The following is a 14,111-nucleotide window of genomic DNA, read 5'->3' as shown; positions in this document are numbered from 1 at the left end:
AATGATGATACTTTGTTTTAGCCCTCTGCCAGTTTCCCAGGTAACACTGGTCATTATTAGGTTGAGGTTAGCAGAAAGGGCAGTGATGGAGGGAGCCGCAGAAATATCTATGGCGAATGTAAACTGTCTGTCTTTATCTGAGAACTTTGTCTTCCCCTGGAGAGCCCTCTATCCTCTAACAGAAGAATGACAAAGCTCATGGGAATTATGGCAGCCTCTCTTTCTCTCTTTGTTTCACACACAGACTGACAGATCACAAATTCTCAACAATAGGGCCTATTTTAATACATTTTCTGTTGATACACAAGCCTGACTTAAAATAAACAACCTTTCTATTGCCTCCTTCGTTCCTTTGGAGTCTCTCTTTTTTCTGACTTTGCTTTGCTGTTGCCACTCTCGTTATTCTGCATTGTTTGGGGGGATTTTCTTCTTTTTTTCCTTCTTTTCCTTTTCTCTATTCTCTGGAGAAGCAGGAATGCTTTCCTGGGTGCAGTCAGTGATACAGCACAGAACAGCTCTTTCAGTTTCATTATATAAACAGCTTTGAAGCCTCTTCTTGCTCTCTCTGGTGTCTCTGGCTAAGTGGCTTTTGGAAAGGACTTAGGACTAGAGAGACAAGGTGTTTGTCCTTGTATCCCAGTTCCTTGTGTATGGGGGGCTGTGTCTTCACAGTTATCACTGGTGCATTTATGTGTGTAGCTTCTAGACAAGCAGACCAGCGGCAAACGTTTAGCTACAGTATTTGAACATATGGAAGTATAGGCTTTAACACTTAAACATTTTCGAAGAAGCGTAACTTTTTTTTTTGATGATTCATTTGTGATTAGATATGATCAGGGTCTTTTCCTCCCACAGTGCTTGTGTGTGCTCAGTGGACTTCTGCAATGGCTTTGTTGTGGCCTTGCTAAAGCCGGCATGACTGATGTTTTCAGTGGGAAAAAACCCGGATAAACAGGAAATGCATTCTGTCACTGTACTCCTATAGAAGTTGCGGTGAGAATGATCTGGGACGTTTCAAGGAACAAATGTCAAAACTCACCCATTTAAAAAGGTCTTATAACTGCCATGCAATATATACAGTTCCCTCCCTCACCCCGGTTCCTCCTCCGTTGCTCCATCTCCTATTCTGCTCTGCACAGTGGGAGGGAGTTTCTGTGTCCTAGGGATTACTTTGCCATCTCTCTTTTCTTGTCTTCTTTGTTTCCCCTTGCTAAGCCTCCATCTAAGTCCCTTCCTTCCTCTGTGATCCTTCTCTTCTTGGTCCATCGCCACAGAACTTTCCTTACACAAATAAACTGCAGACACAACGGTGACCTCAGCTGTAGAGGTTATGTGTGCAGGGGACTGACTCACCTCTATTGGAAAACACAAAACATCTTTGATGTTTTTGAACATTTATACTTTGAAACTATAAATTAATCTAATGAATCAAGATTTTTTTGATTTGTATTTTCTTAAATGAATGATGTGTGTTGACTTTTATTGATTAAGGTAGCTCTTTGATCTTGCTTTCATTTTGTCAATCTCCTCACTTCCCTCAATTTGTCTTAACATTAATTAGGAAATCCACTACTCCCGTTTGTCCTACTCTCCAGTGCCAATAACGCAAACCTTCAGCACTGCTTCCTGCAGGCGTTTCATTAAAACACTAATAACACATTGCTAATTAGGTGAACAAAAGGTCTTTTTTATTGTGCTGATCAGCTGCTGAGATCAAGTCCTAAGAGGCTGATGTGCGGTTGCCTCTGTTTGCTGGTATGTGTGGAAATGACCTATCCCATTATAGCTGGATTTCAGTTCAGTGTAATGCTTATTTTCTGCCTCTACTTTGAACTGAAGTGCGGTACAGTCTAAAGATTATGTTCTTTGCCAAAGCTTTACTTAGAAACTCTCCAGAATCAAAGAAAGGACTGCATTTGTATCTCAAGTATTGCAGCCAAATCCATAACTTAGACTTCAGAAAATTCAGTGAATTAAAAAAGGATATAATAAATATATATAAAAAAATCAAATTACACCTTAAAGTTTAACATTATGAAGTGCAGTTTTATTATATTCTCAATAAAGAGAAAATATGACCTTGCAAAGTTCGGAAAAAGTTATTTTTTTCTACAACGAAGTGATGGCAAAAGAAAAAACACATCCTGAACATTAGTTCAGAGATCTGATCCTTTTCCTACTGTTTGACATGGTGGTGGCTGGATAATGATTTCATGTTGTATTAAGGACAGAGAAAGACATGTTGCAGTAATTGAAACAACCTTTAACTCTAGCAAAGTTTGAACTATAGGTAATAAAACCATGAAAGAGATAGGCATAATAGAATATTTGACCAAGAGTTGAAAAACAAAGAACTTATAGCTTTGCTAAAAGTTACTGCAGAAATGAGTGTGCTTTGTTTGTGTCTTATATATCTTGGGTCACTATTTGTCATGTATAATAATGGGATTAAACCTGATTTTAGGAGTTGTGTGCATCTGTAATTGATTTCCTTTCTTCAGTAGGTGCAGTTCTTATATGAAAAAAAAGTGTAATTTCTTTTTTTGCATGACTTCATATTGATGAGATGACCCAAAAACCTAAATAAAAGATTATATTCTCCCTATTGTTAATGTTTGAATAAAGTCAAGTTGTGTTTTCTTCCCCACCAGTTTCCTATTTTCTTATTTTTCCATTTTCTTATTCTATATCAGCTGGTCCTTAGGCCACCTGAGGCACAGAATAAATAACATGGTGTAAATGAAATTTCCTGTGAAGCTTATTGATGTCATTAAAAACTAGCATACTGAGGCTCAGAATCACTTTAGTCTTCATCAGACCAGTTGACATTTTACTGAATTAGCTGCTGTGGCTTTGGTGGTTCTTTTCACCAACATACTCATAGGGTAAAATACTACCAATATATCATTTTCTTCTGACCTTTGATTGGCTTTCAAAAGCATAATATTTGTTGAATATTTGATTTAACTCTTGTATTTTGGCTTTAAAGAAGTAAATCAAGCATTCCACCTTGCCATTTTTAAAGTACATGGATTTCTGAACATTGGGATTCAGGGTTGATATTTTATTCTTTTTATACAATTAATTTTTTTATTCATTTTATTAACAAATATGTTTTGTTGGTTTTAACAGCTACAAAAGCTAAACAGAATGTATTTTTAAAATGTTTTTTTTTTCTTTGCAATATGTAGAGAAGTACAGGAAAGTCACAGTGTGTAATCTTGGTGTCCTGATTACAGATGTTAGTGTAAAAACAAATAAAGTAAATTGAAGGGTATTTTCACACCCAATGTTTTACTGTAATCTGCATTCATCAGCTGTTGTTAAAATAGAAGCTACTTTTTCCCTTTTCTACATACATTACCAGGACTGCAGCATCTTCCTCTGTGCTGTAAGTTATGACATTCTTGGCTTGTTTGTGTTTGAGTCAGTTAGTTCAGCGTGACTCGAGATCCGACACGCTTTGTAACTGTGGCGCCATTGCTGGCTTTTTGTTTCCTGATTTACTATGGCTGATGCCTCAAAAGCTAATGTAAGTAAGACTTCATAGCACAGCATGACAGCATGTCTCTCAGCCCCCCCCTGCATTGGATCAAGCCAATGCAACATTATTGTAAGCCACAAGGTTAGTTAATATGTTGATAGAACATCATAAATGCATCAAGAGTTCCCTGTTGTTGGTCATGTGTGTCACGATCTATTCTCGTGCTTACATTTTCAGGCTCACAAGAAGAAGAATTCTAATATTTCATGTGAAGTATGCGTGTCTCTTCTCAGTTTAGCAAGCTATGGAGGAAAGAAAACAAGAAAAACACAGAAAATGGAAAGGAAAGCTGTTAATATTACTGAACCATAAAAGGTTTGGCCTGGGGTTGGAATGACTCAGTATACAAGGTTCTTTAGTACTGTTGCTGCAAGGATAAACATAACTTACATCAGTCCCTTGCTTGTACAGGAGATTTCCTCTCCTGGCATTTTATAACCTTAACACCCTCACTGTACTGTGATACAAATACAAACTACACACAAAAGGGTTTTTACTCCTTCAAAATGACTTGTGTTCCCACGCCAACACTAGAGAGCACATGAGAGTTTCTGTTTTTTCCTCAATTACCAATAATGACGGCAGATGATGTTGCTTCTTCACTCATGGCCATCCTTTACTTGAGTTTGCTGGACGGAATCATACAATTATAAATGAAAAATCCCATTTGACACTCTTGCCAGTCTGATGGTGTGTATGTCCTTCGTGTGTGTGTTTTCTTCTAGATCATCACTCAGTATGTTTACAAGCTGTTGGAGGAAAAGTGCAAGCTGAGGAAAGAAGTCATACCAGTGAGTATACATACTGAAAAAAATAGGCTATTTTCTCTTTGATTTGTGCCCTTGAAGATTAAAGGGATTATTACAAATGAAAATGGATGTAAATGCTTAGGCTTTATAGCGTTGTTATGGTATTGAAGGTTCTGTTAAGACCCACTGTTTAAAGGTGGATTTTAGGAATCCAGTTCTCTGTCAGTCTTTGTCTTTTTCTTTTGCAGTCCCTCAATTTCTTTCTTGCTCCCCGTTTTTTCCCCCCTTTTTTCTGCACACATCCTTTGTGCAAAAGTGTCTCCTCAACAAATTAACTGTATTGTGATGTGTCATTTCAAAGAGGCGCAGCATGCTGATGCTTAATCTGTTTTGCATTCAGTTGCTCTGAGGGAGACCTTCTACTCTCCCATTGTGAAGTTCCTCTTTGCCCAGCTCATCCAGGCTTAGAGCATACATTTGATCCCTTTTTATTTATTGTGGGGAGCATATTTGTACCTCTTTTTGCCCCCTTGTACCTCGTCATTCCCCTTATTTCTTCTCCTAAAAGTTGTGTTCATTTTTCAGACTGGGTTTATAGCGACGTTGGGCAGCACCAGTGTTTAGAAGCATGCCAGAGTTAGCTCACGCACTAACAGTGTCCATAAATCACAGAGTTGGAGTCAGCGCCTTTTATTAGCCCCCATACATTTTTACTGGTTTATCTGCTTGGCCTACTTATCTCATTATTCCTCTGGAAAATTGGTCTCTTATGCTTTTTTGCTGCCCACCCGCCCGCAAATATATGGAGTGTGCGTGTGTATTTTAGTGTGTTAGTGGTAGGTCCGTCCACCTGCGTGGCATTGAACTTGTGACCACAGATTTTAAGAAGATTAACCACAGCCAAGTATAGGGAGAAGGAATGAAGGAGCACAGGAGAATAAAGGGTAAGATTTTGTCCCCCACTTGGCCCTCTTTGTCTGTTTGGATTAAGTTCTTGCAGCTGCCACCCTTGGCTTTTATGGACACTGTCTCCTTAGTGATTCTTCTAAGCATGCTTGGAAGGCTTGTAAAGATGCATCGGATGGGAATAGAGGGCATGCAAATTCACAAAACACATAGCTACTCTATGTGTTTCTCTTTTCGTCTGCCTTTCTTTTGATTAAACAAAGACTGTTTTCTGAGTAGTGGTTATTAAAATCAGTGAGTCCAAAGAACAAAAGGTGGATCGGGCAAATCTCGGGGCAACATTTTTGCAGCAGTAGGATTTAGAATTAAAATGTTAAAATCACTCTGAAATCATTTTATGGATTGTACTCTTTGACTGAAAACCAACTTTTCCTTTACTCACTGTTCAGGTGGATGCATCGGATGGTGAACCTACTAGTTTTATTTACATGAGCTCAGATGCCTTGACTAATCCATCCAAGTTGCTGATCCTGATCCAGGGAAGTGGTGTGGTACGAGCGGGTCAATGGGCACGCAGACTGATCATCAACCAGGACCTGAACTCTGGAACCCAAATTCCCTTTATTGAGAGAGCTATGGAGGTAAGTAATCATTCTGTCTTTTGACTATTTGCCTTATTATCCAACAAATAAACACCTATTTTAAAACGGAGTAACGCTCTATTAAAGCCCAGTTTATCTGTTCAACCTGTGTCCATATTGATGTAATTGGATATCTAGGGTGCTTTTACACCAGTGAGTTTGATTCGCATCAGGGTTTGTTTACTTGGATAGGTATCTTAGTATGGCTGTTGTGGAAGCTCAACTAAACTCTTAAAAACTTCCAAAACATTAGAAAATATCACAAAGGTTATAAGTGGGGTAGTGTGGAGGTACAAGCACTTGTGATAATCAGAGAACTAGCAGGAGTAGGTGGTTTTCTTTTCTGTGCTTTTTTTCCCCTGTAATGATCAGGCAACAACGCCTTCAAGTAAGCAGCGTTTGGAACTGTTTGATTTTTTTTTCAAGACAGTTTTGTCTGCTTCAGTCTTTGGTTCTCTTCTGTGTGTTGGCAAACCTAACCAGAAGTTAAACTTGGTGTAATACTTATTAGCATTAGTGATCCATTTAAACAGAGTTTGCGGGACTATCCTGGAGTGAATGCAGCTTTTAGCTTCTTTCTGTTGTCAAGGACCATCATGGTTCTAAGGGTGTATTCAGACTGCACATTCGGTCTACTTTAAATAAACCAGAGTTCATTTCCCCTGATGGTCCGGAACAAATTTTCAGTCTGAATACTCCCAAGTGGACTCTGGTCTGGGACCAGGAACTGCTCTCGATTCGTTTCTAAATGGACCAAGCGCCAATTTGCTATGAGTTTCCTCAATCTGAAGAGACTTCTTTCTCGGAGCAGAACAACTGAACCAAAGAGGCCACCGTAGCTGGTGATAACGGGATGTAAACAGAGAGCCGTGGACAAGTGTGGAGCAGTAATGAAACAGCAACTCATTAAAATGTGGTTGGATGAATGCAGGATCACTAAAACAAATTTTATTGCAATATTCATTTCTTTTCACGCTTTTTTCCCAACAATCTATATGTCATAAACACTTATCAGTAGACCTTCATAGCTGATGCCCCTTCAGTACCACTTTGCAGCTTGCTTCAGCTGGACCAAAGCAGCAAGTAAAAAGTGTTGTACCTGACGTTGATACGGACGTTCAAAATTGGTCAGCAAAATATAAAGTTTAATTAAGTGAACTATCCTGACAAGGATTGCCAAGCGCAGGACATCCATTATTCTTTCTCTTGTTGCTTTGCCCCACCCTCGTAGTTCCTGGCCAATGAGTGAAGAGATTTTTAGTCACATGGTTCTGTTTACAAGCTTTGGTCCAGAACAGGAAAGTATAAATACAGACCAAACGCAAAGTTTATGACTTGATCTGGACCAAAATAAGCGGACTCAGTCTGGACCAACGGACTTTACCAGTCTGACTACACCTTAAGTAAACTGTGGGAATGAATGTGAGCATGTGTTCGAGTTGGTTTCATGACAACTGGTTTTAACTTGAACCCTTTTATGTTTCTGTTCAGCATAGCTGGGTTTTGAGAATGAATGGAAATATTTGGTTTATGATTCGAAGTGGGTTTGCCAGTAATTTTTGTTTTGGTGTGCTTTATTTCCATAGACACTGATGGGCTGTTAACTTAATTCATCTTAAATTCATTGCATAATTCACACCAGTGTGAAGCGGGAGGAACGGTTTGCCTCGGAGTCATAGCAGAAATTACATGACAATGAACAATTTAACACACCAGAGCATCGCATTATCCCAGGGGCAAAAACTAAGACATTTATTCACAGGTGCAAAGGCAAACTCATATACTGAAACAATACTTTAACACTATAGTCTTCAGCCAAGAATTGAAGCTTATATTGTCATGTCAGGGAAATGAAACATATTTGTCAAAGTGGTCATTATCATCCAAGAAAATCTTAATATTGTCTTCTAAAGCAAGATTCTCTTCTATGGGTTGAAGACTAAGAGCTGACATAGAGAAACAAAAAATGCAATATGCAATACAAATGATGCTCTCCTCTTTTTCTACCATAAGATCACCAACATCGTGCTTATCTCTTTGTCAGCAAGAAAAGGTGCTTCTCCCGGTCTTATTATTGTCATCCCAATCGCTGTACTCATTTGTCAGCATGACCAGGACTATCCGTGTAATTTCATTGGCCTGCTGTTCATATAAACTTTGAAAGGAATTTGCATTGCTTCTTTCCTTCGTCTTATCCCACTTTAAATAGCATAAAGTCTTTACCTGTTGTCGAAAGCTCTCTCCAGCTGTGTACAACAACAGTAAAGGTTAGTGCTGCACACGTGTGTCCATGTGTGTAAACAGGAAGGTTTCAGCTACTCCAAAACTGCCTTCTCGAGTTACCCTGGCTGATCTTACAGTTGGAGAAGACAGCCTTGTACTGCACAGAGGCGAAGTGACAGCTTAGATATAGAGAACTTGCCGTGTGTAGTGTGAGTGCTGCTCATTCATCACTGTAAAAAAGAAATTGTGTTCTTGTACCCTGACAAGCCATTTTCCAGACACATACTACACACGCCGGCCTTGTAGGCTTTGCTCTGGAAAGACATCCGCACACATTTACAGTCAACTCATGCTGTCTGCATCTGTTATAAACATGTTGGTGGTTTATTATGTCATTCCATGGAATTTGTTTTGATTTCTTTTCAAGCGTGTGTGGAAAAAGGCAGCTGCTACACAGAGCATGTAATTTTGTTGCCGAACAAATAAGTTCATTTATTTAGTGCAATAGAAAAAATATGTCTTTTTAATATGTGTGCATTTGTGTAATTTCATTGCTTAAAATTTTAATTATTTACATGTTTTGTTTTTTATTTACAAGGCTAAATTCATATTCAGCACTACATTTTTAAAAATTACGTTGTGTCATATTTTAAATAAACCAAAAATGATTTGTGAAAGCACTAATTACTATTAACTGCTAATAATTAACCATGACATCTTAACATTTAGGATTAAGTGTCTCATGATGAATCTTAAAGATTTTGTATGGTGAGATTATAACCCAAAACCAAAAAGACAAAAGCAAAAAAACTAAAACTATATCCAGTTTTTAACAAATAAACATCGCAAGAAAGTTAATTTAAAAAAGTGATTTGATTATGGCTTTTTTAAAACATTTTTCTCTCATACTTGTCATTTGTTGAATTTATATTTGGACAAGAATATAATTATTACCCTGGCCTGACAGGTAAATACTGTCTTGGTTTTTACATTTATTTTCCTCAATCTTCAATAAAAAAGCACAAGTAAAGCACATTAAAGGCTTATTATTATTTTTTAATCATCGTCCAAAGTCTGTGGATAAAACAAATAGTTCATTGCTCATCCCTATGTCTGACTTCTTGGATGTCACATTGAGATTTACCGCATAAATGGTGATTTGTTGAAGAAAACTCAAATGAACAACAGGGCTCCAGACTAACTTTTTTTCACAGGAGCACAGTGGCCCCTAACTGAAAATTTTAGGGGCACAACCAGAAAATTTAGGGGCGCATACCGTAAATCAACATTCTAACCAAATCTACTAATTTCCACTGTATTACTAATAAATACTTTAATAATAGATGCAGAAATTACAATGTGCTGTTTCAAATTCAGTGTCACATTTTATTCTGCACTTTTGAAGATGCAACAAGAAGGTAAACTGACAGCAGCATCGCTGTCATGACAGTACAAATAAGTAAAGAAAACGGATGGGAATTTATCTTTGTGACACCAAATAGGTGCAGCCAAGATGCACAATAAGTGTGTTTGAGATCACCCAGGAGAACTCAACGCTGCACAGATCACCTGGTGTGTGACGTATATTTTTGTTTTTGCTCCAACATCAACTGTCAATCATCATAAAAATATCGCGAGAAAGGGGTGGGAGCAAGGGGCAAACCTACCCGGACACAGCTGGAAACTGAACTGACTGAAAGCTGCCCTGATGACTACAAAACAATGCATTATGGGACATGTGTCCTGATGGTTTTTGTAGTGCAGTGATTAATTAAAATAATTTAAAATACCAATTCATTAAAAAAGGCTACATAATCACATAACATTAAAATAATCATAAAATATATGATAACACAGATCATACTAAGGGGGAGAAGAATATTAAAACTAAATTGAATGTTAAGGACAACTCCAATTTCCTGTTCTCTTTCAGTCTTGCTGCAGATTCGCTTTCATCTCTCAGCCCCCCCGCCTTGTGTCCCCAACGATCCAGGCGATGTTCATCTCAAACACGTCTATCGTTGCATTTTCCCCGCGTATTTTCAGTGAGTCTAAAACTAATGTTGTTTTTGCTCGAGCGTGTTTAAAGTTCAAGCCCCGTTAGCTGTCACGCATGTAGGTGTGGGACATTTATTCTCCTCAGCTGACCCGACTCCCGCGGGAGCGGTGAGCTGCCGTAACGGCCGTGCATAACCGTTTGATGCGCCGCCGTAACCAAAACCTAAACCTTCCTCCGGGTCTGTGCGGCCCAGAGAAAAGTTCAGCACGGACTGCATGTATGTAGAAAATTACGAGCGAATAAATACGTTCTAAAGGAAAGTAAGGAACTCCTTAATGTGGTCCGGGTAGGGGGCTGTCAGGTGTCCTGCTTTCAAGCCGGGTCATTGTCACACCCCCAAGAGTCATATACCCCACTGTGATTGGTTGCTTTGTCAGCTCCGCGCACGACAATGTAAAATTGTCATTCAGACAAACTGGCGGGCTGCAGTAACACTAAACCTTTATATTAAGGCGGGGACCGCAAAATATCATCTTGTGGGCCGCAAATAGCCTGCGGGCCGCGAGTTTGAGACCCCTGCTGTACACTCTGGCACTGGTACACTAGCCGCAGGTCGGAAGAACGAATCAATAGTTGGCTTACCCATAGTTCAGACGCACATATCAGGTTGTGATATTTGTCTCCGTTTCCTTCCCACAGATGTTTACGCGCGCTCGATTATCTATAGGTCCCTCCCCCTCCACGCATTTTAGCCACTCACAGTGGCTTTCCCTATTCTTCTCACACGCAGTGCCCGCCTCACACACAGGCATCACGCGAGAGTGTACGTGCTCGCGTTTCATGAGTATGTGCGCGAGTGTGTGTGTCTGCCTGCGTGTGTGTGCGCTCGCGTCTCATTGATTATTTCATTGATCATTGACGTGCCCCTTCCACGTTTAATGTATAAAAAATACGAAGATAGGGGAGGCAAATTTACTGGTCGCGCTTGTGCGACTGGATGTAAAATTCAGTCGCACACTCTCAAATTTTGGTCGCAATATGCGACCAATTGCTCGCAGTCTGGAGCCCTGAACAAAGATCTTCCAATTTTGTCTTTGAGAAAATAACATACTAATTCAGGTACTGAACTATTACCAAATTAACTTGATCAAGAATCTTTACTCAGCTGGTAAAAATTCACCTTCAATAATCAATGGATTTTTTCACCATGAGGTTGACACAACACACTTAAAGGCCACAAAACATGCTTTTTAGTAAACAGTGGCCCAGAACTTACCTACAGAAGACATTTGCCCAAAAACAGACACTAAACAGATTAGATGTTATGACTTATGACAGATGCAGGTGTGTTTCTGCAGACTATACTTTGCTTGGGTTCAAAGCTGCTATGTTGTGTTCTGAGTGGAGGTTACCATTATCAAGAAAGGGAAGGCAAGAGAGCTGTAGTCTAGTTTGGCCAAGTCTTCCTGAATTTCATACTATCTTTTATGCGTTATGATAACCGTTTTACAATAAAAATGTCAATTTTGGCTTTGCTAATGTTACACTTTACCAATCAGGTGTCAGAGTAGAAGTTAGTGTTTCATAGGCACAATAGTTAACTGCTATCATTTTCCAAACAAGAGATAAAACAAGATTTAAAAAAGCATCTGCAGAAGTGTAAAGTAACTGCTATGTATTTAGTCAGGAATATGGTGTATTTTTTTGTAGGGATGAGTCCCATGGTAACTAATCAGACAGTGTAGTTTTTGCAAAAGGCGATTAGCCAAGGGTCCTGAGTGCTACTGATAGCTAAAAAATAGGTGGTAAATATAATTTGAATGGCAGTTATGTTCTAATGTTTCTTAAAGTCATCCTTTTTGGAGTTTAATACAAACAAAAAATTTCACCCTGTGGTTTAGGTCAGAGGTCTCACAGAAACTATTGGGTACAGACCAGTGGTGTTTTGTGGGTCATTTAGTACCAGTCTATCTGAAAATATTGTACCGGCCATCTTTGTCTAAGAGAAGTTGGTGATGTAGCTGAGCAAGCCACACTTTCATTTTGTCTGCAAGATTCCAGCGTACTACAACTTGTGAGCATACAAGTTTCTGCTACTAATTGCTCAAGTATTATTAACTGATGGACAAAGTCTGCCAACTTACACTTACAAAAGTCCAAGCCACAAATATAAACCCACTCATGTGCAGTGCACTGCACTAATGAACAAAACGTGTGATCTTCCACAATGCACCTTGGTCACAGAATGCCCATAGCAGGGTGGGTACAAAAACATTTAACGCAATGGTTTTTTTTTTGGTTTTTTATTCTGATTTGTAAGAAAATGGTTTCAGATGAAAATGGTTGGTGGCATAAAAAAAGGTTGTGTTCCAGGATAGGAACCGAGTCCCAGATCAGACGCCCATTACCATCCTATGTTTTTTAATATATCTTTGTTCTAGTCAACATCACACTCATCAGTAATTTTACATATTGCAGTATTTCTTCATACTTTTCAGCCTTATGTTGAGATTATGTACACACAGATGTGTGTAGAGAAAACATGCATAGCAGGAAATGCAGCAAAACAGGCAAAGGCTTTACTAGTGACATCTGGCACTGTGTGCATACTGCTGTAGCAGTAGTAGGGAGGTTTTTTTTTTGCTGGGTTTGCAGGTCTGTTGCATGTTGTGTTTGTGTATGAATGTGTGCATGTGGAAGTGGTGCTATTCCCCTAGCCTTTAGGTAAAATGACAGGTGAGAGCAGGTTGCTGCGGCAACATCCAGAATTTTGGAGAAGAACAGTCTTGAGATAGGAAGCGGGGGTGTTGTGGTGCAGAGAGGGAGAAGGGTTATGACTGTTTGGAAGGGGACAGAAGAGGAAAGTAGTACAGCAAGAACTGCTTCTGGAAGAGAGAAATGAGAGGAGGATGAGGGAGTGACTGCAAATGGGGTAGGACTGGCAGAGGGGATATGGAAGTATTGAGAGACGGCGGGCTGAAGGCAGGCTTCTGACAGCTCTACTACTGGGAGAGGGCCTCTTAATGACAGCTTATTCCTTCATGATTTCAATTCCTGACAGTCGACAGGTCTGCTTGTTGCATCATGGCAGCTGTATCATTACCTTCTGGCCCTGTCAATGCTCTGCATCCTGAGACTGAGCTGGGGGTGGAGGATGAGTGCCACAGGGCTCTGGAGGGGAGGGGAGTGAAGCCTGTGAGGTTACAGTTTGAATAATTAAGGTAGGAGCAAAGTTTGAATATTGATAGGTAGGATTATTAGTTTTTGTTTAACTCCCGGTGAAAGAATGGTGCTCTGAACTTTTGTTAGTTTGTGTTCCCTTAAAGGAACTGGCACAAAATACTGCAGCATTCCTAACTTCCTGTGCCAATCCCTTAATCAAACAAACACGCATCAACAATTCTATCCTATACATTTTGTATTTGAGGATTTTTTTTGTTTGTTGTTTGTTCTATTTATCAACCACTGTTGGAAAGGTTTTTCCTTATCGTGTTTGATGTTTGTTGGGTGTAAATCCTAATTTCCATTATAGTTGTTTTTAGCTACAAAGGTTTTCTGGTGAACTTCTCGGGAGTCTTCAGCTTGCTGAAATACTTTGTTCAATTTCTCTTACAGGGCTCTGATGCTCATTCAACAAGTTTGTTTCTCTCAAGCCCAATTTGTCAGTGGCACACACACACAAGAGCCAACAGCATTATGGCCTGTGCCCAACAGCTTTAATACAAAAACAGATCTGTGGCCGCTGTCACCCTTTTTCTTTCCATTTCACACAAGCTCTTTTCTCTAACTCTCTTGATAGCGAGTCAGGCTAGTTGCTGGAAACTTATAGAAAAGAAAAGGGAGTTGTGGTGTTTTCAGAAGTGTGTCAAAAGCCTTGGGGTTTCTATCTGTCCAGAATTTCAATTGGAGCCTGAAAGGGGACAGACAAACTCAAACACAAAAATCCACAGCTAATTTTTGTCTGACACTCCCCACCCCATCTTCAGCCCATTTTTTTCTTTTCTTTTTTTTTCCTGATGTCTTCTTCAACATCAGCTGGGCTCTCAATC

The 14,111-nt window shown here is 39.4% G+C and overlaps 1 protein-coding gene across 3 annotated transcripts in view; it reads left to right on the top strand.

The window, feature by feature from the left end:
- The window catches only part of fam172a (family with sequence similarity 172 member A), a 143,737-nt gene that overhangs the window by 15,857 nt on the left and 113,769 nt on the right, over positions 1 to 14,111 (top strand). For all 3 annotated transcript variants that reach the window (XM_004072645.3, XM_011479289.3, XM_011479290.3), the window contains exons 5-6: positions 4,270 to 4,335; positions 5,649 to 5,840. In XM_004072645.3, coding sequence (XP_004072693.1) covers positions 4,270 to 4,335; positions 5,649 to 5,840 — 258 coding nt within the window. The remainder of the gene's footprint in view (positions 1 to 4,269; positions 4,336 to 5,648; positions 5,841 to 14,111) is intronic.

The sequence above is a fragment of the Oryzias latipes genome, chromosome 9, assembly GCF_002234675.1.
Source record: "Oryzias latipes chromosome 9, ASM223467v1".
In the NCBI taxonomy this organism is placed as follows: Eukaryota; Metazoa; Chordata; class Actinopteri; order Beloniformes; family Adrianichthyidae; genus Oryzias; species Oryzias latipes.
This window is presented reverse-complemented; position numbering and strand designations above follow the sequence as displayed.